We start from the raw sequence: 24,449 nt of genomic DNA on the forward strand, positions 1-24,449 counted from the left end.
CTAAGCCAACCCTAATAACAGCCCAACTTATAGATGTATATATAGAGCAGCTCGCCTATGTTAGGATAGGCATGTTCTTCTTGTCCTTTTGTACAAGACCTATAGGTGTAGGAATCTCATCCTTTTCCGTACAGACGCGCACTCCCATACCGGTATGCCCTTGAGTCGTATAGGATACCTTTTGGATGCCCTACCTACCTGCGTCGTTACACATATCTTCCCAGCTTATGTAGCTATACTAGATAAGCAGAAATAAGCAACGCCTTTAGGTGTCTAACACTCGTGATGCAAGAATAGTCTATGTAACGAAGATTAGTGAGATAAATTCGCAGGCAAAGCTGTATTGTATTATGGTAGCTGTGGGGATGTGCACTGAATAAGACCTAAAACTTAACTACTATATAATAAGTACTAGCAAAGCCTTACAGAACTCTGCGGTTTGAATCTAAAATTAGTCGACAAGCTCTTTAACATATGGATCTTTTTTTGCTATTAGCCTTCACCGTACGCATTACACAACACGTGGGGTCATGCTGTGGGGCGAAGTCTTTCTATCGTGGGCCTAAGAGAGTGAAGCGGGTAACAAGTATCAGACCTACTGGGTGAGATCTATAGGTCTCGTGGACTAAGAAAACTCGCTCTCGTGCTTCCTATCTCGTACGACATGACAGCCCACAAGAGGCCGACAATAGCGACAGTAAGACCCGCGTTCGCGAAAGGACTACAAGTTTCACGCACCCATGTGCCTGAGGTCTTTGCAGATTGTTTAGTTTAGCTTGGATCAGAGAGTTTATATCTAGTCACAAGACTGCGGTCATCGGTATGCAAGTAAAAACTCTCTCCTATCCTCATGTTACACGGTCGAAAATCAACTTTCTTACGCTTCTTTCTCACATCATCTAATCTTATCACTCTTCTGCAACGTGCAATCTACGTTACAACCGCCCCACTCAACTGTCCAGCCGCAGTAATAACAACATCCTTCACCGGCCTATCACCAGCCCCGGTCTGCGTCCCCTCAACCATCCTGACAACATCCATGCCATCAATAACCTCGCCGAATACAACATGTTTTCCGTCTAAATGCGGTGTTGCCGATGTTAAAATAAAGAATTGAGAACCGTTTGTGTTCTATGTGTGAGTGTCGTCGCGTCAGCATGCTGAGTGGAAGGGGGTAAACAAACACTTCGTGATATGAGAGTAATGGAAAGTAGAGCAACGCACTGGACCTGAGTTTGCCATGCTGAGAAGACCGGGGTGCGTGTGACGTAGGGTGAAGTTCTCGTCGTCAAAAGAGGAGCCCCCGAAAATGGACGCGGAACCTGTGCCATTGCCGTTTTTAAAGTCGCCGCCTTGAATCATAAAGTCCGGGATCTGGGAAAAGGGATTAGCACAGTAAAAGTATACAATGCCTGTGAAATTCTTGCAAACCCAGCCAAAAGCCAGATTCCCCATTGAATGAACCGAATACTTCAAACACATGCATCATGCAATGACATTCAACCCCCAGCCGTCCAAAAGCCAACTTCCCGCTCAAACAAAGTAAACTCGCATCAACATACAACACGGTGAAACACACTGCCCTCATACCCTCCGCCCTCAAACTCCCCCGTACAAAACCGGCGGAAATTCTCAGACGTAGCCGGCACAACATCGAGAAATAATTCCATCTGCACACGGCCCACAGGCTGTCCGCCAATCGCAACATCAAAGTACACGACGGGATTATCAGCATGGCGCTTTGGTTTTGCTGGTGCGCTGGGTGTTGTGCTCGCTGCGGTTTGTGGTTGTGCAACTGTTGGGCGTGCAGGTTGAGTCGACTCGCCCGGGGCAAGAGTGTCGGCCTTTTTGCTGTGCATGCAGCCCATGATGGTTATTGATCGTGAAATCTGGAATTAAATTTTCTTGTGGAGTTGTTTGTTATTCCTTCCAAGTCAGATCAGAAGGCTCAGAACACAAAAAAGACATGTTTAGACTTGCTTGAGCTTCGATGACGGCACCGGGACGCGCTAGGGGAGTAGCAGAGGAGCTAAGGGAGGCGGCGAAGTGCGGAACCAAGGGATTCTAGGTGATGACTTCATCGTGGATGATTCTTAGTATACTGGATTTGTTGTTCTTGCATACCTATGTTACTGTTCAGAGGCAATGTCACACTACAGGGATCTGAGTATGGGACGGGAGAGGGATGATCGCCCGGTCCGAAGCGCTCTGCAGCGATTCGCTGTATTTGACAACGGCGTATTCCATCCCCATGCCTTAATAGTACTATTGAGAAATGCTAATCATGCCGCCAACAATGAGAGAAATGTCTGACTAGTAGTAGTTGATCAGCTAATTGTTAAATGGTGTCACGTGACGAAAATATTCACTCAACGGATGCCAAATTCCCCTCTCCTCCCACCCCTCCCTCCCGGCTCCAGGATGCTCTGATGACCAGCGTTGTAGTACAGAAGTAATTTCGTAAACCTAAATTGACAGCCAGTTCATCTCAACGATCGTTTTTTCATATTTCATGTCTACCAGTGATCACATGGCCGCACCCGTGCACGTTAAAATCACAATCCACAATCCACTCCACAAACCTACACTCCCGCTCAGTCATATCCGCAAATCATAACGCGCTCATCGAAGCCTCTGAGCTACAAGAATGAAATTACTCTTCCGACCGATTAAGCCCCATCTTGTCACCACTCGTGACAATGTACCAGGCTCTATCTCCTCACCAACCCAGACATCCTCTGCCATACCCACACCGACACCTAACACTCATTCATTCCTCTAAACGCCAAAGCGCTTCCCTCGCTACAGTATCCACGCAAAATAGGCAGATAGGAAGGTAGGCACACTAATTCTGCTCGGCTTATCCAGCTTGAAAACGGGGGTGAAAGGGCCCAAGCATCAGGAGCATGTGATACACAACTCACAGCTAATGATGGAATACCCGTGCTTCAAGTCACTTCTGCGGGGCGATGGCTGGAAAGAACAGGAGTAGGATCTCCAAGCTTCGAGTGGATTATTCACTTGCTGGAGAGGGGGCTGTGGCGCTGGTATTTAAAGGGAATTTAGTTCGTCTTTCACCTCACGATATTGCAGAGCACTTTTCGCTCAACTGGGGTTCTGGTGCATCAAAATTGGAAGCGAAACGCTATGGTTCTTTCTGAATGGACGGCCGCGGCAGGTGAGGATGGGAATGAGATGGGGAGTGTGGGCAATTTGCAGGGAGGTTCTTGTGATGAGCGACGATATGTGTCAGGGTCTCCACTGGATGGATTGGCTATGTACGATGGAACTTGTCCAACGGTGGACAAGGAGCCACCAGTAGATCCATCCATCCAGCAGACGTCAACCACGGAGTCCTTTGATCCTCCCGCTCCTCTTCCCTCTCTTCACCAGGCCCTGGATATCCAACGCCCCGGATCTACCTCAACCCACCGCCTCGTCTCTCGGCCATCACGAAGCCACCACCAACCCCGCGCAGCCCCTTACCAAACCAGTCGACTCTCCAGCATAACAAAAAGCAACGTCACCACACTGCCCAAACCACAAACCGCAAAATCCTCCGACAACCCAAGATCGCGATTCCTCCACGAAGAATTCAACAACGAATACCTCATCCCCCCAGGCCCAGCCCTCAACTTCACGCTCGTTGAAATCCTGACCATCTTGCCAAACTGGTTCCGCAACGGCGCGCTGGCCACTCGCTTCCTGAACAACGGCATTTCGTCGGGGATCCACTTTTTGATTCTCCGCGAGCACCGGGTCCTGCGGTTGGCTAGCGAGACGCAGTGCGAGCGCGCGCGCGACAGCCTCTCGGATGCATACCGCAGGGTTATGCGGAGGACAGATCCGACGTGGACGAAAGCCCGGCATCGGGTTCCACTGGGCTGGGATAGCCGGGCTATCGCGGTGAATGGGGTTGTGCCTGAAGGAGGACGGGGGCAAGCGTGGGTGCCGCCTGCGTCTGTGGTGTTCAAGGCGCTGGCTAATGGAATGAAGAAGTTACCTGAAGGTGCGGACGCGGGCGATCTTACGCGGGCGCTGGGATTTGCCATGGAGAACCAGAAGGAGGATGGATTTGGTGGGTGGATTGACTTCCTGTTCCCGGATGATCTGCAGGGGATTCTGGAGCGTGTGGGACGGACGCGGGTTACGGCGGAGCATGCAGATCTTTTCGCTGTTGCAAGATATGGCGAGAGGCTTCGAGAGGTGCAGCAGGCACGGTGGAAGTGGATTGCTGATATGCGTATGCAGCAGCAGGCAACTGATAGTCGTTGCGATCTTGAAGCTTTGACTCAACAGGGTGATGATCCTAAAATACAACCACATCCTGTATCGGGGGTTCAGATGCAACTTGCTTCACAGCAAGCCTGGAATCCGTCTCAGCTGCAGCGTGGCCCGACGGCTGTGCCATTTGGTTCGAATGATAGTCAGCATGATCACAGTGACCGGTCACAGGCCTTGTCCCAAGCAAACTTCCACTCTCCGTCCTCGATTGCTGACCTGCATTATAAATCAGCAATGGCATGGGCGGATATGGGTCCACTCGGCCTTGGACAGTCGAATACTGGAGCAACTCGTTCCCAGTATTTGCCACACATCCAGCCCAATCTAGAAGTGGCCTCTCCAAACCCATACGGGGATCATCCTTCTTCCCAATCAGATGCTGACGCACAAATGGTAGCAGCAGTCACCGCATGGCTAGCTGAACAGAATCTTATCACACCTAGAGCAGATGCAGGCCAGCAAAGTGGCGTCATAGAGCTCGCCGCCCCGTCTCTAGATATCTCCGAAATGCAGTCCGTGTCCCAAGACGAACCGTTTCCTCAAATGGAAGTACGGGAAGAATGGTATGCCTTACCTGATTCAACGGCAGCAGAAGCAGCGGTACCCACTGAAATCACAGAAGATGGCTCCGTTACCCCGATTTCGGACGCCTGCCGCATTACGGAGCTTGAAAACGAGATCACTGATCAAGCACTCCTTGCCAACGCAGGACCTGGGTATCAGCTCTTCAACTGCGATGAATTGGACGCGATATGGGATCCCACTCATCCGTTCGGCACGACGGGCCTGCTGACGCCGCCGAAGGATGTATTGTTGTTTGGAGCTGAAACAAATACTGCTCCCATTGTAAATCTGACCGGAATGAGTGGTGAGCTTTCCGACAACGATCAAGTGGATGCCGGTGGTTTGCGCGCTGCTCCATTGGGCACGCGCTTGATCGACTGTGTCGAAGGCGATGATGTACACGATAAGAGTGATCTTGCGCGTGCTGTACGGTGGGCACGCGAGCGTGGAGAGTTGGGTCAGTACTTTGATGTCAATGACGTTGCAAACATTGTTGATGTCATGAAGCGACAGGGCAAGTATTGATCTGGTTACATGGATGCATTGGGAGAGGCTGGCGAAAGAGCGGGCTTTGAGTCTGAACATGTGACGGAAGAGAGGGATTCCTATATGCTAGATTGTTCGTTGAGGTTCCTTTCTTGTGTTTACGCTCAAGCGTATGGTAGGTGTTTGTTGTAGCGACTGCGGATTGCTGTATCGCGAATTCCAAGTACTGTGTAGATACTAAATGGCAACGAAAATGATATCCGACTCATGACTGACTGAGTGAAAGCCGTGGGTTGTCTGGATATTAGGTGAGCAAGTTGGTAGAGATCTTTCTACATGACCGTCCCCTACTCCCCCGCCAACTTGCCCAACGCCTCGCCCTCAACCCTCAACCCAATCCAAGCCGTCTTCTTCTTTGCGCCAATAATCTCACTCTGGTAGAACTGCAAGCTCGGCTCATTCCAGTCCAAACAACTCCATTCCAGCCTCTTGCCTCCCACCTTCAACACCTCCCTGGCCAAGGCCTGCAGTAGCGCTTTTCCATAGCCCTTCTTGCGGTACGCCTCTTTGACGAAGAGATCCTCAAGATAGATGCCTGGCACGCCAGTCCAAGTGCTGAAGTTGTAGAAGTAGAGCGCCATGCCGGCTATGGTTCCATCAGGATCGGTGAGAAGGAGGGTTTTGGCGTAGCCTCGGGAGAACTTGGTGGGGTCTGAGGGGTCGACGTGGGAGAGCGTTTCCAGGAGCAAATCTTCTGTAGCTTCAACGGAGGATGTTGCCTTTTCATAGTCGGCGAGCTCCTGGATCAGTGATAGAATAGTCGATACGTCTGTGAGTCATGTGAGTAACGAGGGACGTTGTGTGAAGCGTGAGCCATGAGCATCCTAACCATCACGTGTTGCATGTCGAATTGTCGCACCGTTGGTAGCCATTGTGTCGGTCTCCAAGGCCTTTGATCGAGGATTCGAGAGTTACAACGGAAAGGAGAAGGAAAAGGAGGCGGTCGTCGGCTTGAGCTTACCTTGTATGCGGGATGACGCGCCCTACGATGTGCCTGTTCGTGTGCGGTACTGGCAGAATTGCGGGACTCAAGCTCGACGCTGCTCACCGCCCCCAGCTTGATCACCGAAAGCGGTATCGCGCCGTTTCTTCCATTCGTCGAGTTTCTGCCTCAGAGGATGGCCAAGCGGCAGATATTCTGTGAAGAAGGGAAACCGAATGTGATCCTCCTGCAGGTTTTGCGGCACAACTGGCTTCTCCCGCTCTGTCTTTGGTGGGTTGGGCACATGTCCTTTGGCATCTACACCGGCGAAGAGGGACTGGTCTGTGGGAGCCGCGTATATCTTCGGATGGATTGCCTTGGTCGGCTCACCCCAGATGGCTTTCCATTGCTTGCGCTCATCGTCATGCTCTAGTTTGCATGACAAGGCGAGGAGTTTTGCGTAGAGGCGACGCATGAATCTCTGGGTCATGTTGTGTGGGCGGTGCATGCCCACAGGTCGGTCGGCTTGACTTGGCCTGTCCATAGCTAGACCTGCTTCTAGTATTCTCAAAGCGTGTTCCTGGTCATCCACAGCTGGCGAGGCAGCAGGACTTGTGCCCAGTCGTGTGCGACGCCTGACAAGACTGATCTTCTTCTCACCTGTAGCCATGGCCTTGATAGCATCCCACTCCTGGTTGGGCAACGGTGGCATCAGCCTGGTCAGCGTCTCTGCATACCATTTCCTGACGGTGTTGCGCGCCCGCTTGATGGGCATGGGCCGCTCCCAGACGTTGTTGATGGGCGTCACCAGCTCCGAGTTCTTCATCTGTCGACCCATGGAGATGCCCTTGGCATACTGCGACTTTACGACGGTGCGGAAGCGCGAATAATGGTCTGATATGTTGATGGTATAGCGAGTCTTGGATTTCGGTTCTGGCGCAGCAAAGTATTGCAGGTAGCGCTTGTCGCTGTGATATAGCTGTTGTAGCGGAGCCTGTCCTGGGAGTTCTGGCGGCGAGGACACCATCTCGCCAATCAGGGAGCAGTCAGGCCGCAGCAGATGATCGAGCAAGGCATACTTGCGCCTGCCTATACGTCCATAGGTCAAGTACAGGACTTTCAACAGACAGGACGTTTCGCCCGAGTTTGCACGTCGCAACAAGTTCAGCCCCTTGCGGCCTTTCTTCAGCAGCGGCCGCGTGCGCTCATTGATGACGGCAAGCTTGCGTCTCCTGAAGCTCTGGTGTCTATACCTGTCGACAGCCTGGATTTGGGATGTGGGCGAGGCATTCTGCTTGGGCTGGTAGGCCTTGAAGCGGCTGACAATGTAGCGGCGGAAATAGGGGCGGGCGCTGGCATCGGGCAGGTACGTGGCTTCACGCAGCAGGGCGCGCAGCAGGTGGACGGGCGCGAGACTCGAAGGACTGGTCGGGGTGAAGGCTGTAGACATGATCACATCGGACAAGAGGTTTCCCCCCGATTCATTTCTCCCATATTTTCACGGGCGGGCGAGTGGTTGGGTATAATCATGGATGTCGACAATGGACACCTATCTTCCCAGGCTAGGTACGGCCTGTGCCACCAGTAGGCGACAACACGTGATTTGAAGAAAGAGAGAAAGAAAAAAGGAACAAAAGGGTACCAAGTGTTGATTGGCTGCCCCGTGCAACCGAGCACTTTGGCTCGAACGCGTCGCGATCTCCACATACGGACAACGGCCCAATTCACTCCCCGCCCACTCAACCCCCAGCCCAGCCAGCCAGTAGCCCACCACCGCCCACACAGCCAAAACAAGTCTCCGCTCTCCCACCGCTTGCGCCAACCTATATGCAGACAGAAGAAGAAGAAGAAGAAGAAGAAGAAGAAGACCGACGTGTGGCGACGACAGAATTCGGTACGATACTAGCGTGCGCGCGCCTGGTCTCGTGGTAGACAAAGCCCCCCTCCCCTTGCCCGAACCACAACTATCCACGCCTACCTCTGCGTCGTCCTCCATGACCACCGTTTGACCTGCGCCTTTCCTCAAACCCCCCTCCAAGGCCCCTCCAAGGCCCCTCCAAGCTTTCCCAGGCCCGCCTCAGCGCTGCGTTCGCAGCATGCAAGTCGCGCGCACATCGCAGTCGTCGTCTTTCCCTGCCGGCTCGCCGCCACAGGCCGCCATGTACGCCAATTCTCCCCATGGACTCATGGCTGCCCCCGGCTTCAACCAGTCTTTTTCCGACATGAACGGCTTCCCCCAGCACGGTATGGAAAAACCGCAAATCTACACGGTAGGCGACATGGCCCAGCGCAACTTGCAACAGGGATGCTGACAAGACAGGCTGTCTACTCGGGCGTGTCCGTCTATGAAATGGAGGTCAACCGTGTCGCCGTCATGCGCCGACGCTCCGACGGCTGGCTCAACGCTACCCAGATCCTCAAAGTGGCCGGCGTGGACAAGGGCAAGCGGACCAAAGTTCTTGAGAAGGAAATCCTGACGGGCGAGCATGAGAAGGTGCAGGGCGGCTATGGAAAGTACCAGGGCACGTGGATCAACTACCGCCGGGGCCGAGAGTTTTGTCGCCAGTACGGCGTCGAGGATGTCTTGCGCCCACTGCTCGACTACGACATCAGCGCGGATGGCAACGCAGGGCATGGCCTGGAAACGCCAACCAAGGAGCAGGCCATGGCGGCAAACAGGAAGCGCTTCTACACGCAGAGCATGGACGGCCGTAGCACTAGCCAGAGCGTCGGCGGCACCTTCTTCTCCAACATCTCCTCCACAGCCACTAGTGCGCTTGCCGCCATGAACAAAGTCGCCCGCCTCAACTCACCTGCCCCACGACCAGCGAGCTCATCGCAAGGCCGGAGATGTATGGCGAGACCCCAGGGACCCATGGCCAGCCAGGAGTCATTCAGGACGAGCAGCCAGCAGAGCATCACGTCTGAGCGTAGCTTTAGCGGAGGCAACGGCCACGTAGACTCCGCCTACGGCACCGGTATGGACGATGCTCAGGAGCCGCCTAGAAAGCGCGTACGCGCGAGCCAAGACGAGTCCTTCTCGCAACAGCCAAATGGACTAGACATGTCGATGCGTGATTTAGGCTCGCCCACCGAGCCAAGTGAGAGCTTTTACCAACACCAGACAGGACACCGCATCACCCTACCCGATGGCGAGGTTCCATCAGCTCTGCCGCCTCTTCCCCATCCAGACACCAAACACAACGAAGAAAAGCAAGCCATGTTGACTGATTTGTTTGCCGACCAGACCAGGACAGACTTTACCAATCATCCAGCCATACTTCATCTTTCCGGCCAAGATCTCGACATGCCAATTGACAACACATCAAATACCGCCCTCCATTGGGCAGCTACCCTCGCTCGTGTTTCCCTGATGCGCCTTCTTGTCTCAAAGGGAGCCAACATGTTCAGAGGCAACTCATCGGGACAGACGCCGCTGATGAGTGCGGTGACGGTGAACAACAGTCTGGACCACAGTTGCTTTCCAGAGACCCTTGAGATCTTGGCGCCACTAATCGAACTCCGGGACGCTAACGGCAGGACCATTCTCCACCACATCGCCGTCACGTGCGCCATCAAAGGTCGCGCCGCATCCAGCAAATACTATCTCGAAGCCTTGTTGGAGTACCTCGTACGAAGCAATATTGGGCCCGGTCAAGTTCCTTCTTTTCACGAAACCAGCAACTATCCGAAACCAATAGGATTGATGAGGTTCATGCAAGAAATGGTCAACGCGAGAGACAAGGACGGTAATACTGCACTGAATTTGGCGGCGAGGATAGGAAACCGCAACATCATTTCACAACTCATGGAGGTCCAAGCGGACCCGACCATTCCCAATCACAAGGGCACAAGGCCAATTGACTTTGGCGTCGGCAGTGACATGGGTGATGGCAACGCAACCATGACAGCAAACAGTCCAAGTAAGGGCAAGGCGCCGCTCAGTAAAGTGGAAGAAACAAGTCGCGAAATTCAACCTCGTAAGTTCTGCTTCATCCTCATCGCATCACCTAATTCTGATCAAAGTCCACAGTAATGAATGGTATTCTCCAATCGGCGTCGATGCAATTTACACAAGAAGCTCGTTTAAAACAAGACTCTATAGACCGCACCAATGACCTTATCACCCAGCTATCCGGCCAACAAAAGCAAGAGCAGCAAAGACTCGAAAACCTCCGCGCGCGCCTTCGCACGCGCCAAGACCGTGCGAAACGAATCTCAAATTTAAAACGCTGGCTCGAACCTCAGAGACACATGCTCGCCGTCAACGCCGGCGCCACCGATCTCCACGAAAAGCGACGAATTGGCTACGCGGACCTCGAAGGCGCAGGCCTCATCATCAACGAAGACGATCTACCCTACGAACTCCGACAAGCGGGTGACCACCTCGGTCGCCATGCCTCGGACGGACCCTCCTACATCTCTACGCCTCTCCCCATTGACGCCGCCTCACTCAGCCAAATCCTGCAACAACCGCAATATCGAGACTACCTGGTGCAACAACTACCTCCGGCTCATGTGCTTCGACAACGGCTGGAGACGTATACGCATACCAACGGCTCACTCCTCAATCGCAGTAGGATACTCAAGGAGAAGGATGGTCAGCTCGAGCAAATGTATAGGAAGGTGGTCAGTCTGTGCACAAAAGTGGAGGAGAGTCGGATTGAAGAGTGCCTGGAGGGCTTGGTGGCGGCGTTGGATAGCGAGGAAGGTGAGGGTGTGGAAGTGGGTAGGGTGAGAGAATTTTTGAGAAAGGTCGAGGGGGTGGAGGCATAGCGGGGTCTGTCGGGGGGTGGTGGATGTTGGTGTTGTAGTTTTCTCTCTCTTGACTTTGTGAGATCCCTTGTCCGAGAGGGAGACTTGGCTCTGGTCATCAAGAGAAAGGGCTTGCTGCGTCTTGCCTTGGTTGCTTTCTTTGTGGATATGAAGGAATATGAAATTTTATCTTCTACATTCTTTTTACCTTTTTTTTTGGGCCCGGTGTGCGATGGGCATTTGTCTCGATTTTCCTTTTCCAGCCGTCTCGCATCTGTGCCATTCTTGTTTGGCGCTGATTGCGTTTTTGGCAATGCTAGGTGTTGCATTGTGCAGTTTTGTTTTCTTTTTGAGGCGAGAGAGGGGGTTGGGGGTTTCTCTGAAAACAAAGTACGAGTCCAAGGCCGAGGTTTCAGTCAAGTCGGAAAGGAGCGACGATAAACCCCATTCTTGCACTCTGGTGGTGGTGGGAAATCCCGTGCGATTCTCTCTGCACATGTCCCAGATTGGACAACGATTGGCAGGGGACAACGACATGTACGGCTCTTGGCTATTAGCTATTGTGTGCCTCAAGCATGGGATTTTTCTTTTGTTCATCTGAGCTTTCTGCTGACGCTAGAAGTGGGAATATGTATGTGGTGTTTTGGGGTCTTGTTTTAGGAAACTGGTTATGTTTGGCGTTGGCATTTGAAGAGCCGCGTTGATTAGATTGACGCTGTTCAACTTGAGTATTACGGTAGTAGTGGGCAGGGCGCGATTAGGACACGAAAGGATATGAAGCTAGTTAGTGTATGGTTCGGAGCGCGAGCATGATACCCCGTGGCGACGGATTCCACTCGCGAACATGAGGGCATTGGACGGTTGTGCGCATTCATGTGGTCATGAATGATCTGGATAATTCGATCATAGGGAGAGATTTGATGGAGGTTGAACCTACCTGCTTACACAATGGACGCGACGAGGCTGTAAGCGCAATGGCAAACGCTCTGTTTTATTTTCAAAGAGGAAATCACGATGGGAAGCAAGAAGGGAATTTGCCACAAGATCCATGATTGGTATATATAGTTTGGTAAAGGATAAGATCTATGGATGAGAAATTTGTGGGCCTTGGAAGGGAATAAATGGTAAGATTGTCGAAGAGAAGTGTAGCTGTTTGGGCCAAGATTAAGACTAGAGATTTCCTCCACTGTCTTCATTATTCGGGCGTAACGAGTGCTGGATCAAGGCAGAGGGAAGATTTGATGTAGTTGCTGAAATCATAGGTTTTGTCGTCGTCGCCGAGAAACTTGGACAAATCCGATTCTTCCATGTACGGGGTGAAGTAAGCCTCGCCCGAGCAATCGGCGGTAGAGAAAAAGCGGCAAATACCGGATGCCTCAACTTTAAGGGACAGTGCCTTCACAGGGCCCACGACGCAATAATCGGTGATCAAACCGCCCTCCTTGCCCATGGGGAACTCCTTCTTGGTGCACCCCTTGAAATTCCTTTCCGAACATACCGTGACCTGGACAAAGCCCTTCTTCACGGGCTTAGGGAGAGGCGGAGGACTTGGCATGCAAACGAATCCCGCAATCTTCTTGGTAATATTGACTGGACCCAACAGACTCTTGTATTGCGATGCGTCGTTCTCCGCACGACTGTTGATACCATAGGGGAACTTTTTTCCTTCATCTCGACACGCCTTGTTGTCGTAAAATTCGCAACGAACGCCCTTGGGTACGTTGATAGAGCCAATGTAGGGCATTTTGGGATCGATGCACGCTTTTTTGTTGTGGATTTTTTGTGTAAGGTGGACAGTCGCTTCTATATCTTTGCATTGACCATGCAAGTTCTTCTCCGGGCAGATCTTGATTTTGGTCGTAGTCTCAGGGGGAAGGAGCGCGCAATTGAATGATTTGACGGCCTTTGTCAGGTCGACGTGTTCTTCATCTGGCGTCCCTCCCGACAACGTGGAATTTGCTAGGTTCTTCGATTCGCCTACAAAACTGAAATAGTCTTTTGCAGTGTTCATTTCGCATTTGTCGTTGGCAAAAGCGAGGCAAATAACGTTTGGTTCCGTCTTAATGGAGTCGATGGTAGAAAGTGTAGTACGCATGCACACCCCTTTCGCTGTCTCGCCAGTTCCATCGACGAGCGGCACCTTTTGTATGGTTTCGCATTTATCCACGGGCTTGTTTTTTTGACAGAACGTGACATCGGCGTGGCCCACAATCTTTCCTTCATCCCCTTGATCGCCATCGCGGGGTTTAAGTGGCTGATGGAGGGCACGCTTTCCTTCGGCTTGTACAGCGATTCCGCGAACCACACGTTTTGATTCTCGAGATTTGAAGTCAAGGGCGGCCGTGACACCGAGCAGGGCGAGGGTAACCACTGATAGCTTCATTTCGGTGAAGCTCCAGCTGTTGAAGGAAGATTAAGTGCGTGATCGGGGGGTTTCAAGGCAAATATTTCAATCGCAATAGGTAGAGACCGTGTCAAAAGAATACAGAGGAGAGTGGTGAGGGTAGCTTGTGGCCTGAATGTAGAGTGCGGATATCTCCTGGTATAAATACCATACTTAGCCTTGGTCGTCTTGTTCCGGTCAAATATACTTCTAGGTAGCCGGCTCAGTCACACTTGAGAAAACAGTTCCCCGACTCGGCCTCATGTTGACGGCAGAATTTGGGATATGACAGTGAGATCTCATGGAGATGATGATGATCGTCGGCCCGGGGTGGAGAGCCTGTGTATGGACTAGCGCTTACCACAGTAGCTACCAAGGCGTAAGCCAGAATCACTTCTTTGGACCCGATCAAAGTGGTAACATTTGTGCTGTAGGTCATTATGATAGATACCTACATATCCAATGCAAATTAAACCACTTTTACCCTGTCCGCGTTCTCTGCAGGGCTGCTCCGCATTGAAATTTCAAGCTTAAGTTGTACTGTTAGTAAGACCACTACCGATGACCGATGACTGGCATCGGTCCGGTAAGCTACGGTACTATGCACACATCGACGTGCGGACATCTTGTAGAAACTGAATGTCTTGTCATAGATCGCAGCCATGCTTGTGCAACAACCGAAACTTTAGGAAGTTCTGATGTCAGTGGCCTAGCTTAAGTTCATGAATCGTCGCACGCTAACTAGGTTCTTTGATGACCGGGGTTTAGGTCCTAGACAGATCCTTGCTTTAAGGTGCATACTGTCAGACCATGGGTCGCTTGGTGGCGCACCTCTGAATGACTATGGGGTATGGTGTGCCCTGCGCCCATATATACTCTTCTTTTCGTGGATAATCCATATTCATGGACTATACGTCCCTTTTTGGTTGTTTAGCGCAGTGGGAATAGACACCGTGTCCTAACACATATTAGATCTGTTAGCTGCGTCTGTTATGCTAGTAGTGTTTCCTTCTGCTAGGGTATCTAGCCTTTGTTGATTATGTCGCTGGTTTGATATTATCCCGCTTTTCTTGATACAGACGGAGCTAATCGTTACAGTGCACTTATCAGGTTCGCTGTTAGCTAACGCTAGGGGAATGTCTACTTAGCACTAACACTGATTGTCCTGAAGGGAAACATCGCAGGTTCTGTAGATTCATTATAGTTACAAAGCAGAGTTGGCACCTCATAAGTATAACTTTAGGTCCCCCCTTATCTGAAATACAAGATGTAAACTAATCCATTGTAGATCTTGTATTCTCACACACAATGGTTACATGGATAGGTAATATGTTTAAGCTGATGGCCTGGATAACAATTTCTGTCTCTGCCTTCGTGTCTAGATGCAGCTGCATTGTGACCTATGGGTACTAGGTAACTTACGTGACAAGTGAGTCATTTTCGCGGTTGTAAAGATACCAAGCTTGGTCCGTCATTGCGGAAATCAGTTCCCCATCTAAATCGCTTACTTGCCCTAAGTGTAGCGATGGAACAGATACAAGCTTTCAGACCGTTTGGTTGGGTGAATCGTGTACGTTTTTTTTGAGGTAGTAGAGATGCTTAGGCCATATGCTGCGTGCGTATATCCTCCAATATTGTACATCTGCCTTCCCGAAATAGATCATATCTAGACTATAAATGGTACAGGCTCTGGGCACGCTGGTTCTTTCCTTCTTGATGTCCGTATTATACCGAGTCGTACCGAATGAAAGCTGCACAATCTCTACTTCAAAGTTTATTCATTGTACTGTACACCAATGCATCGATTCTTTTGGAGATCAGCAAGGACGCAATCGGTCCTGCCAAGATCTCGTAAGCACGCTCTATTCGGAGTAATCTCACACCGTGATTAGTCGCTTTGTATACCACAGTAAGCTTCGTTTTGTTGTTTCAGTCTTTGCAATCCCCATGGCCACATAAGATCAGTGGTAATGTGCCCTGTTATGACATTGTGACAAGGCGCAAAATGTCTGCGCTCTAAAACAAAGTTCCAATACAGTGGATTCCGTCTCGTGCGCTACTTCCTACAACCACTTACATACATTTGTAACATGGACCCTGGCTGTCAGATATGAACCCAGTAACCAAGTGTGACGATGGTGCCCATTGTAAGGCACTCCCGAAACTCAGGGGTAAAGCACTGATGATGGGATTTTGGATAGGTCTCATGTAAGCTACGGAGGTACTCCTGGCTGCAGTAATACTTGTGAACCAATATTGATCATGGTTACAGATAACCCTAATGTCGTGATCTGCAATCATTATGCTAACTTTCTGGCATCATACTAAGAACACCATACCTTTTTGTTTGTAAATGCCTGGCATGTACAGTTAAATTGGCTACCTACATCTATCTCTTCAGGATATATTGTTAAACAAGCGCTCGGTGATTGCGTTCCTTGACTCTTGACCTTAACCCTACGAGGATGAATTAAACGGGAAATCTTGATCCACATTCAAAGTGAACTATATTAATGTGCGCAACCTGATCACGAGCTTACGGGTAAAGAAAGCCTAAGGTTTGAGGAGATTCTGGTCCGACTTGTGCCATCTCACTAGGTTTGTACTATGGTATCAGGCAAAAGTGCTCCCCTGTGGGGCGTCTGAGCCACCCCTGTATCTAACTATACTAGATTGGGGTGATACAGTAATATATTCATTTCTTAAAGTATCTTAATACTTAGTATGCCCACCTTAGGCTTTAATTACTACCTAGCAGCAAGCCTTTATACTATTTACTAGTAATTAGAGCCAATTAGGTGTAATTAAGTCCTAGGCTGCGCGGACAATCTCTTGTAGTTATTTATATAAAGGCTGTTGCCCTACACTACGGTAAAAAATTGTTTACTGTAGAATGGTACACTAGGGGTTTACTATATAGGTGTAAACTGACCTCGTGTATACCCGTAAATAGGTTTAAAGTGGTAGTTTACTTTTATTAAAGTGGTGGTTTACTTTTATTAAAGTAGTGGTTTACTTTTATAGTAGGTGTTTAAATTAAGTATAAAAAGTAGTTTTATTTCTATTATACGCTATAATACCTAACTAAGACTAAAAGGGGTAGAAAAGATTAGCTTTACGCTATACGCACATATAACATAATAATAAGTCATGATATTTTTACTAATAGGAGGTGGTGATAATAGGAGGTGGTGATAATAGAGGTAGTGATAATAGAGGTGGTGATAATAGAGGTGGTGGAGGTGGTGATAATAGAGGTGGTGGAGGTGGTGATAATAGAGGTGGTGGAGGTGGTGGAGGTGGTGGAGGTGGTGATAGAGGTGGTAGAGGTGGTAAAGAAGATTAAAGAAAGGAGGGGTAAAATACTTAGATAGTTAGTAGGAAACTAGTAGATTAATAGAAGTAGAAGTAAAAGTGGAATACATGGTATAGTAAACCCTATTTAGGTTTACTTCTTCTACCTAAACTACTTCTTAGTCTACTTTAGATAAATATAGCTACTATAAACCGGTTTTGTACCGTAGTGCTATAGGTAGGTCTAGATAGTAGAATTTAATCTAATCTTTTATCCTAGGTAAGATATTGCTAGGTTTAGTGCTTTTAGGTTAGTGTAGATAGTAGTGTAATTAGTGTTTAAGACATAGATAGTAGATAGAGGTGATAGTGAAGTAGTGATAGAGGTGGTGGTAGAGGTGGTGGAAGGGGTAGTAATAGGGGTTGAGGACTAAGAGATAGAAACATCGAGAAACTCAGGGGTGCATTAATTACCATACAAATTACTATAGATTTGCATGAAAAGTGTTGGAATACAGAGTTTCTAATCTCCGTAAGCACGGCCCTACTTACCCCCTGCAAGTAGACCCACGGTGAGCACTTTTACCTACCACCATAGTAAGCTCACGCATCCGGTCAAATTTTGAAACCAGGAACAGTGCACTGCACAGCCATATATGAGGAAAGAAGCTGGCTTTGTTGATCTTCTCGACTTTTGAATTGGGTGATTCCTATGCTGTCTTAAGGGAAGCGCGAAGTAGAGTCGTCATCGTCTTTTTAGGAGGCTTATAGATTTGGAGTTTAGTTACGCCACGACTGAGTGGCTGATTGGCTGAGCTTGAACAAAATTGCGAGAAAATTATCTCGTCCCTCTTCTGATATTTTTGTGTCATGCAATTCTCGTGGGCAACTGAGTTACCCGCTCCGATCCAGTGGGTGTTTCCTCCCTTGAGTTGCAAGTAGTAGGAGTCAATGTAATCAATCGATCAAGCGCGGGTATATCCATGCCGTAGCAGGTATCAATCAAACTCTTCTTCGATTCAGCGGTCCTCTTTGTAAGTCTTATGGGCGTAATATGATGGCCCGACTGCAAGACTGAGCCCTGATGGCATCATAATCCATCCTTCAAGGCTGTGACTGTGTATGAACATCGACTCAGCGACCGAAATTTGAGCATCGTGAAGCATGCATCGAGGAACGGTCCGTTTGAAGTCGCTCTCAAAGTTCTCTCTAAGATTCAACGGGTACAAATGCACCCCCCTAAAAGGATATAGCGCCGAAATTCTAAGTCTTGTAAAAGATCATCAGATGATCACCCTTCAACACTAGGAGTTCTTCCAGGGGGTTCCTTGTAGGAGTTCTTGCAAAAAATCACAGTCAGTTCAGTATATGGAGGAATCGGCAGAATAACTCTAAAATGGTAAGTCAGCGTCAGCACAGAACTCGCATTGATCATCACATACTAGTAGTGTCCTTGTGTGTATTTAAGTTCTACAAAAGGTCCGGATGCCAGCCCTTGGTTCCTAATCTAGGATGGTCAATTCTTTGTAATTAGTTAATTTCATGGAGAGGTCTCTCATCTGTACATAATTCATTTACCGTCGCTTAGTGAAAAAGGATTGATCAGATACTCGCAACTAATTTGGTCCTTCCCTAATCTAGTAGAGTCACAGTAAAACTAGAATTTACTACACTTATACGTATAATGTACAAAACAATCAGCCTCTAATCTGCTTCTTTGATATAAGTTACAGTACACATTGTAACGCGTTAGCATTAGGTTAGCGTGTGCGAAAATGCATCGCGCAGTGTTAACATTTAGCTTGTGCAGGGTTTGTCAATGCACCCACATATATTTTTTCTAGGCGATATTCTGTTTACGGATACAAGCAACCTTTTTATTGCAAATGTACAGAGGTGCTTCTAGGACTGAATGTTTAGGCGTCTGCGTTAAGTGTGATAATTAGTGGTATTCAAATTACTAAATACGCTGATTGCTAACCTAAGTGCACAATGTAACAACGCAGGTAGGTAGGGGCATTTAAGAAGTATCCAATATACCTTAAAGGCATATAGGAGTGCGCGTCTATATAGAAAAGAATATAATTCCTACACCTATAGGTCTTGTATAAAAGGATAAGAAGAACTTGTCTATCTATCTATATATAAGATGTCACGGTGGGAGACAGAAGTTTAGTGGTAGATTGGGACAGTAGGTGTTGATTGAATATCAAACGAATCGATACCGTGTGTATCGATTCTCACGGGTATTTATACTGCCCATGATCACGTAATCTGCCTAGCTTGGGCCACTCTGGCCCATGCTCGAGTCAGCAGGGTCGGCGGAGCCCTGTGTCCTGACATACAAGTATAAATAAAAGTTATTTACTTTTATAGAATATATAACGTTAGTATAGTAAACCGTATTTAGGTTTACTTATTCTACCTAAACTACTTTTTAGTCTACTTTAGATAAACATAGCTACTGTAAACCAGTTTTGTACTGTAGTGAGAGGACTAGTATAACATGGCCTATGAATGAATTTTGAACCACGATGTTGCTCCTTATCTTAGGTACCGGTAATCGGTCCAGTCCCAATATGAACCAAATGCATTACTTCCGATAACTCCCTTCTCATCTGTTCTCGATAAATGGTGCTGACAATCTCTCACTCTTTGGCCTTTCCCGGCATCAGCGCCACTTCATCTTCAGTGTCTTCAATGCCTCGGAATGCGTGCGTTGGGAACGGTAAACTAGCCTAGTGCTAGGTTAATGATTCACATGCTATTTAATCCTTGACTGAGCAGACAAATGTCTGCGCCATGACGGTGTTAGGCTACCCGGGGCGGATGACGAGGCGATATCTAAGTAAAATCCTAAAGTGCACAACCCAGGACACAGCAGCTACAATGATCGGCGAACTTCTTGGTACGCCACTGGCGTTCTTGGCTTTGCTAAGACTCTGCCTAATGAGCACTTGTCAAGGCAGCCGTGCACATAGCTTTTCCTCATTGGCAGGTAGGAAGCCCGATATGGTATGACTCAGACATCTGGGAGGAAACAGGGCTCAACACTTATACAGTACTCGACTCCACAAAAATGGTTTACCGGTAGAAACACCAAGATCCTCGAGACAGAGTTTGGCCGTCAGGCGTCGTTCGATGATTTCATCTTGCCATCTTAGGATGCCGGATTACCGACAGCAAATTCCAGCTTCCATCTCAGTGCTTTCTATTTTCATGACCTCCGCTATTGGGGAATACTTCTTACCACCGCTTGATGAAATTTCTTTCTCAAAAAATCAGATGGTTCAATGCTGAGCCGATCGCGCGAAGTTATTTCGCTAAGCCTCTAACTTGAAGATCGTATTACGAATCATGACATTCGACTCTAACAAGCACGACCACGATACTCTACACAAGTTAAGTGATGTCTCACCTTAGAAGTGATGCCCATGTCGGAACGGATAACCTGACTAGCCCCGGAAAGATGGCTGGGGTACAGCATACTGGTTCCAATAGGGTTGCGAGCACGGAGCAATGTCCGTTCCTGTCAGGGAATGATACGGGGAATTGAAGTCTGTGGATGTATCATCATGATGCTTGGATTCGCCACCCCGAGAGAACCCTGCAGACACCATAATAGGACATGACAGCATATTTTTGATGCATCTTTGATCTTTAAGGTGTATCACACTGTCGACGTGCTACTTTGACGATTTCCTCTTCGCCTACTATGTACAACCCATTGACTTTTGCTGTGTACGAAGATCCCACGCAGCATGTAAAGAAAATGCTTTCTTCATTGTTGAACCTAGGTGGGTGCAAACGTACTACCGCTCGTCTCTCCGGATCGCAATGAATTTCCCCTGCGGCCTCACATGATCAACAGTGTGGCAGCTAGAAATGGACATGATGTCTGTGATTTGGCGACATGACTGAAAACTTGGCTATACCTACGGTACAGCTCTTGGAAGCATAAATCCAGATCGTCACAGATTGATTTCCAATCTCACGAAGACTGAACACTTGGTATGACATGCAACTTACTGTATTCTACCTATGCTAGCTTGTGTTATCCTCGCCATTGCCTATGGTAAGGCATGTGGAAGACACCCAAGAGTGTATTCGCATGTCAAAGCTAACGACATGTAGTTTGTTTGTAGGCTCGGCGGTTGATATAATGCCGCAAACACGCGCTATGGCTCTAGCATCGGGCGGTGGCGCCTTGTCTCTTCTGGGCAGCGGCTTGGTGCCTTGGTGCCGCCGTCTCTATACCAACTTCAGCTCTAGACCCTCTCTTGTGTTTTGCATCTCTGTTTTGCATCTCCTTGGACTGAAATGCGATGTTGTGGTTCTTGTCTTTTGGAGCTACCGTATGCTTTCCCGCAAGTAGGTATGGGGGGTGAGCCAAAGCGACGGAGATGCTCATCCCGGAACGAAAGAGTTCACAGCAATTGCATACCATATCAACCCCGGAAAAAGGAGAAGATAGAGAATGTATGGGGCTGAGAAACACTTGGAAACGAGGCATACCTTCCCTCTCCGGTTTTACCCACTGATTCTCCGTTCCCCCCGCGATTACCCCGCAGACCTGTAAAAGCGCTAGTCGATCGGTCAAGCTCCAGGAGCGGACACCATCACCTTACGGTCGCCTTGCCAAGCAAACCTTCATGCAACCTCCACCCCATACCAGCCTATCAAGACTTGGGCGCAGTACTTCCAAAGCACACAAGAGTCTTCGCCTTGTCCCTTGCTAAGACTTGCTCCCCCAGATTCGCTGCGATAATCCACCGGCTGCCTCGAAGGAGCAGGTAAACTGGGGTATTGTGGGACGAGTTATGTGCGCGTGGTGCATCGCTTCGCAATATCACGACTGTGGTGGCGCCTGGGGTTGTATTGCCGCGGCCGGTAGCATGGTGATGGGAGTCTTCTGGTCTGAGGGGACTATCTGCCATAAAGCCTTGCGAGGTCCCTGCTTTTGATGAAGGATCCATCGTTGGGCCTCCTAGCTCTGACATCTAACTCATTCTTGCCGATACTACCGTTGAAATTTTTTACTTTGGAATGGGCTGCTTTAACACTCATGCGTCGGGTACTTTGGACCCTCCAGAGGTCCGCAACTGGAGGATCCACACCATTGCTTTGATCGCGTCCATGTCTGCGCTCGCCAGTAAGATATGATTATCAACAGCCCCTGCAGTAGCCAGCTGACTGTATTGTAGTGGGCTATGATACCGCCGTCATCGGTGGTACCATGGCACTCAATTCGTTCATCCGTGATTTCGGTATGAACGACATTGCAAAGTCCAATCGCGACACTATTCAAGGCAATATCGTCTCCACTTTTCAGGCCGGTCAGTCTCATTGTGCCAGTTTTTCAAATCACTACTAATAGATCCAGGTTGCTTCTTCGGTGCCCTCATTGCTTTTCCCTTCGCCGAGAGAATCGGCCGGAAAAGGACCATGATAATTGCGTCCTCCATCTTCCTCCTCGGCGGTACACTCATGACTGCATCTCGAGGTAGCCTCAACATGATCTACGGTGGTAGAGCCGTAGCCGGTCTTGGTATTGGCGCATCCTCCATGGTGGTTCCAGTGTACATCTCCGAGACCGCACCGCCCTCCATTCGTGGTCGACTTGTGGGTATCTTTGAAATTGCCTCCCAGGGCGGTGGTATGCTCGGCTTTTGGATTAACTACGCTACCGATCGGACCATCAATGTCGAGAGACAAGCGCAATGGATCGTTCCACTTGCTATCCAGTTGATTCCAGGAGTACTGCTCCTCCTTGGTGTTGCATGGTGCCCAGAGTCACCACGTTTCTTGGCCAAGAATGACAACTTTGAAAAAGCAGAACAGATCTTGACCAAGATCCGTGGCCTCGATGCCTCACACGCGTACATTCAACATGAGATGAGCGAGATCAGGGCACAGGTCGAGGAGCGTAGTGCAAATCGCCAGGGCAAGAAAGCACAGTTCATGAAGTTGTTCCAAAAGGGTGTGCGAAACCGCATGGCTATCGGACTTGCACTCATGTTCTTGCAGTCCTTCACTGGTGTATGTTCTTCCACTATGAATACCCGTCAAACAGTCACTAACCACAGTAGGTCAACATCATCACATATTATGCGCCCCGTATCTTTGAAACTCTAGGTATCTCCGGTACGTCACTCAGGCTCTTCTCCACCGGCTTTTACGGCATTGCAAAGACGCTGGGCATGATCACCTTTACCTTTGTCGTTGTCGAAAAGGTCGGTCGCCGCAAAGGTCTGATCTGGGGCGCAGCTCTTGGCTGCATTCCCATGTGGTACATTGGTGGATACGTCATGCGAGCTGACCCAGCTGCCGCCGCACTTCGCGGTGATGTTTCTCGCAACGGCTGGGGCTACCTCGCTATGGTTTGTGTATACGTCAACGCCTTCATCATCTGCGCAACATGGCAAGGTATCACCTGGACCTATGCCAGTGAGATCTTTCCCCTCGATATCCGAATGCTTTGTGTCTCGCTCACCACGGCGGACACCTGGCTTGGGTCCTTTATCATTGCCCGAAGCACGCCATACATGATTTCCGATCTGGGCTACGGAGCCTACTTCTTCTTCGGCGCCATTCTCGTCGCCATGGGCATCTGGAGTTTCTTCTTTGTTCCCGAAACCAAGGGTATAAGTCTCGAGGAGATGGACGCCCTGTTCGCACAACCAGTTCACCAGGCTGTGTGGGCCCAGTTGCGCGGTAAACCCATTGTGGTACACGAAGACGTAATAGCAAGAAGTAAAGGGTTGGAGAAGAACGTGGGCATAGAAACCATTGAGAAGATGTAGACCACGGCGGTCAGGGTAGGTTTGGCACGCATACAGACAACAGCTCGTAGACCTCAAGTGGTGTCTTGCTGTCGGTCAAATAAATACAAAAAAAAGTTGCCACCTCCCCCAAACACTTGCACATTTCCCTATTTCCATGTATTACACCACTACCATCTTCCCTCTCTCCACCCTTTCTCGGTCTCGCGTTCACACCTCTGGCCTAACCCACCATATATCCGCCACAACATCACCCTCCTCATCTCTCGCCCACAAATGCAACACATCCCTGTCCCCCATCCCCCGCCTCAAAATCACATAATTCCTCCTCTGCACAACGCCCAACCAACTCGGCCGACTCGCCACCACAAGCGGCCCATGCGTCAACGTCCCCACGCTCCCATTGCTTCCAGGCCAAACACTCAGCTCACCAGCATAATACAGACTGCGGCGCGCAATATACGCAAACGGTGCGTCGAGCGGCGAATCCGGATCTGGGTCTGAGGCGTTGAGCGCGGCGGGCGCGACGATGGTGGCGGACATGTGGCCCGAGGCGTGGTAGAGGAGTTGGCCGCGTGGATAGTAGGTTATGTCGCCGGGGGGCTTGAGGGTGCCGTTGAGGTGCGATCTATGGGGATGGGGCTGGGGGTTAGATGGGAGGGTATGAAGGGAAGGAAAGGGAAGAGAATGGGTAGGGGATGGTACAGTGTATTGTTCAAGAGAAGCCATGCACCACCTATCGCCGCAGCGACATCATAAGGCAGAACCATTTACACGTCCGCCAACTTCCTTTTTTCTTCTTCAAGTGATACAAGCAGCGCGCAAAATCCCCAACGTCAGAGGGAAAATACTCAAAGCAAAGTAAAGGAAAGCAAACACACATCAGAGGACACGACTGTGAACAAACTTTTAACCAAAT

General features: G+C 49.5%; 9 protein-coding genes across 9 annotated transcripts; 3 read left to right on the forward strand and 6 right to left on the reverse strand.

Moving 5' to 3' along the window:
* Positions 1-930: 930 nt before the first annotated feature.
* On the reverse strand, positions 931-1,889 carry CYP3_1 (Peptidyl-prolyl cis-trans isomerase H; the record flags this gene model as incomplete). Its single annotated transcript, XM_003842495.2, has 3 exons — positions 931-1,131; positions 1,225-1,374; positions 1,563-1,889. Coding segments are annotated over 3 exons (678 nt in total), but the record flags the coding sequence as incomplete, so codon positions are not given.
* A 1,258-nt stretch (positions 1,890-3,147) lies between these two features.
* Positions 3,148-5,373, forward strand: IAQ61_000808 (uncharacterized protein; the record flags this gene model as incomplete). Its single annotated transcript, XM_003842494.1, has 1 exon — positions 3,148-5,373. One exon carries the CDS (start codon positions 3,148-3,150, stop codon positions 5,371-5,373), a length of 2,226 nt encoding a protein of 741 aa, XP_003842542.1.
* Positions 5,374-5,681: 308 nt separating this feature from the next.
* Positions 5,682-8,312, reverse strand: IAQ61_000809 (uncharacterized protein; the record flags this gene model as incomplete). Its single annotated transcript, XM_066094825.1, has 3 exons — positions 5,682-6,163; positions 6,443-7,756; positions 8,276-8,312. 3 exons carry the CDS (start codon positions 8,310-8,312, stop codon positions 5,682-5,684), a joined length of 1,833 nt encoding a protein of 610 aa, XP_065955133.1.
* A 100-nt stretch (positions 8,313-8,412) lies between these two features.
* Positions 8,413-11,092, forward strand: IAQ61_000810 (uncharacterized protein; the record flags this gene model as incomplete). The annotated part of the gene is made up of 3 exons (XM_003842491.1): positions 8,413-8,586; positions 8,637-10,296; positions 10,350-11,092. The coding sequence occupies 3 exons, from the start codon at positions 8,413-8,415 to the stop codon at positions 11,090-11,092; spliced, it is 2,577 nt and encodes an 858-aa protein (XP_003842539.1).
* Positions 11,093-12,266: 1,174 nt separating this feature from the next.
* Positions 12,267-13,454, reverse strand: IAQ61_000811 (uncharacterized protein; the record flags this gene model as incomplete). Its single annotated transcript, XM_003842490.1, has 1 exon — positions 12,267-13,454. One exon carries the CDS (start codon positions 13,452-13,454, stop codon positions 12,267-12,269), a length of 1,188 nt encoding a protein of 395 aa, XP_003842538.1.
* Positions 13,455-19,402: 5,948 nt separating this feature from the next.
* Positions 19,403-20,646, reverse strand: IAQ61_000812 (uncharacterized protein; the record flags this gene model as incomplete). The annotated part of the gene is made up of 3 exons (XM_003842489.2): positions 20,562-20,646; positions 20,167-20,236; positions 19,403-19,486 (listed from the first exon to the last, which is right to left on the reverse strand). Coding segments are annotated over exons 1-3 (234 nt in total), but the record flags the coding sequence as incomplete, so codon positions are not given.
* Positions 20,647-21,427: 781 nt separating this feature from the next.
* On the reverse strand, positions 21,428-21,724 carry IAQ61_000813 (uncharacterized protein; the record flags this gene model as incomplete). The annotated part of the gene is made up of 1 exon (XM_066094826.1): positions 21,428-21,724. One exon carries the CDS (start codon positions 21,722-21,724, stop codon positions 21,428-21,430), a length of 297 nt encoding a protein of 98 aa, XP_065955134.1.
* Positions 21,725-21,794: 70 nt separating this feature from the next.
* IAQ61_000814 (uncharacterized protein) lies at positions 21,795-23,551 on the forward strand (the record flags this gene model as incomplete). The annotated part of the gene is made up of 4 exons (XM_003842488.1): positions 21,795-21,900; positions 21,953-22,084; positions 22,132-22,787; positions 22,838-23,551. The coding sequence occupies 4 exons, from the start codon at positions 21,795-21,797 to the stop codon at positions 23,549-23,551; spliced, it is 1,608 nt and encodes a 535-aa protein (XP_003842536.1).
* Positions 23,552-23,740: 189 nt separating this feature from the next.
* Positions 23,741-24,073, reverse strand: IAQ61_000815 (uncharacterized protein; the record flags this gene model as incomplete). The annotated part of the gene is made up of 1 exon (XM_003842487.2): positions 23,741-24,073. The coding sequence occupies one exon, from the start codon at positions 24,071-24,073 to the stop codon at positions 23,741-23,743; it is 333 nt and encodes a 110-aa protein (XP_003842535.2).
* Positions 24,074-24,449: the final 376 nt, after the last annotated feature.

The sequence above is a fragment of the Plenodomus lingam genome, assembly GCF_022343315.1.
Source record: "Plenodomus lingam strain CAN1 chromosome Unknown contig_11, whole genome shotgun sequence".
Taxonomy (NCBI): Eukaryota; Fungi; Ascomycota; class Dothideomycetes; order Pleosporales; family Leptosphaeriaceae; genus Plenodomus; species Plenodomus lingam.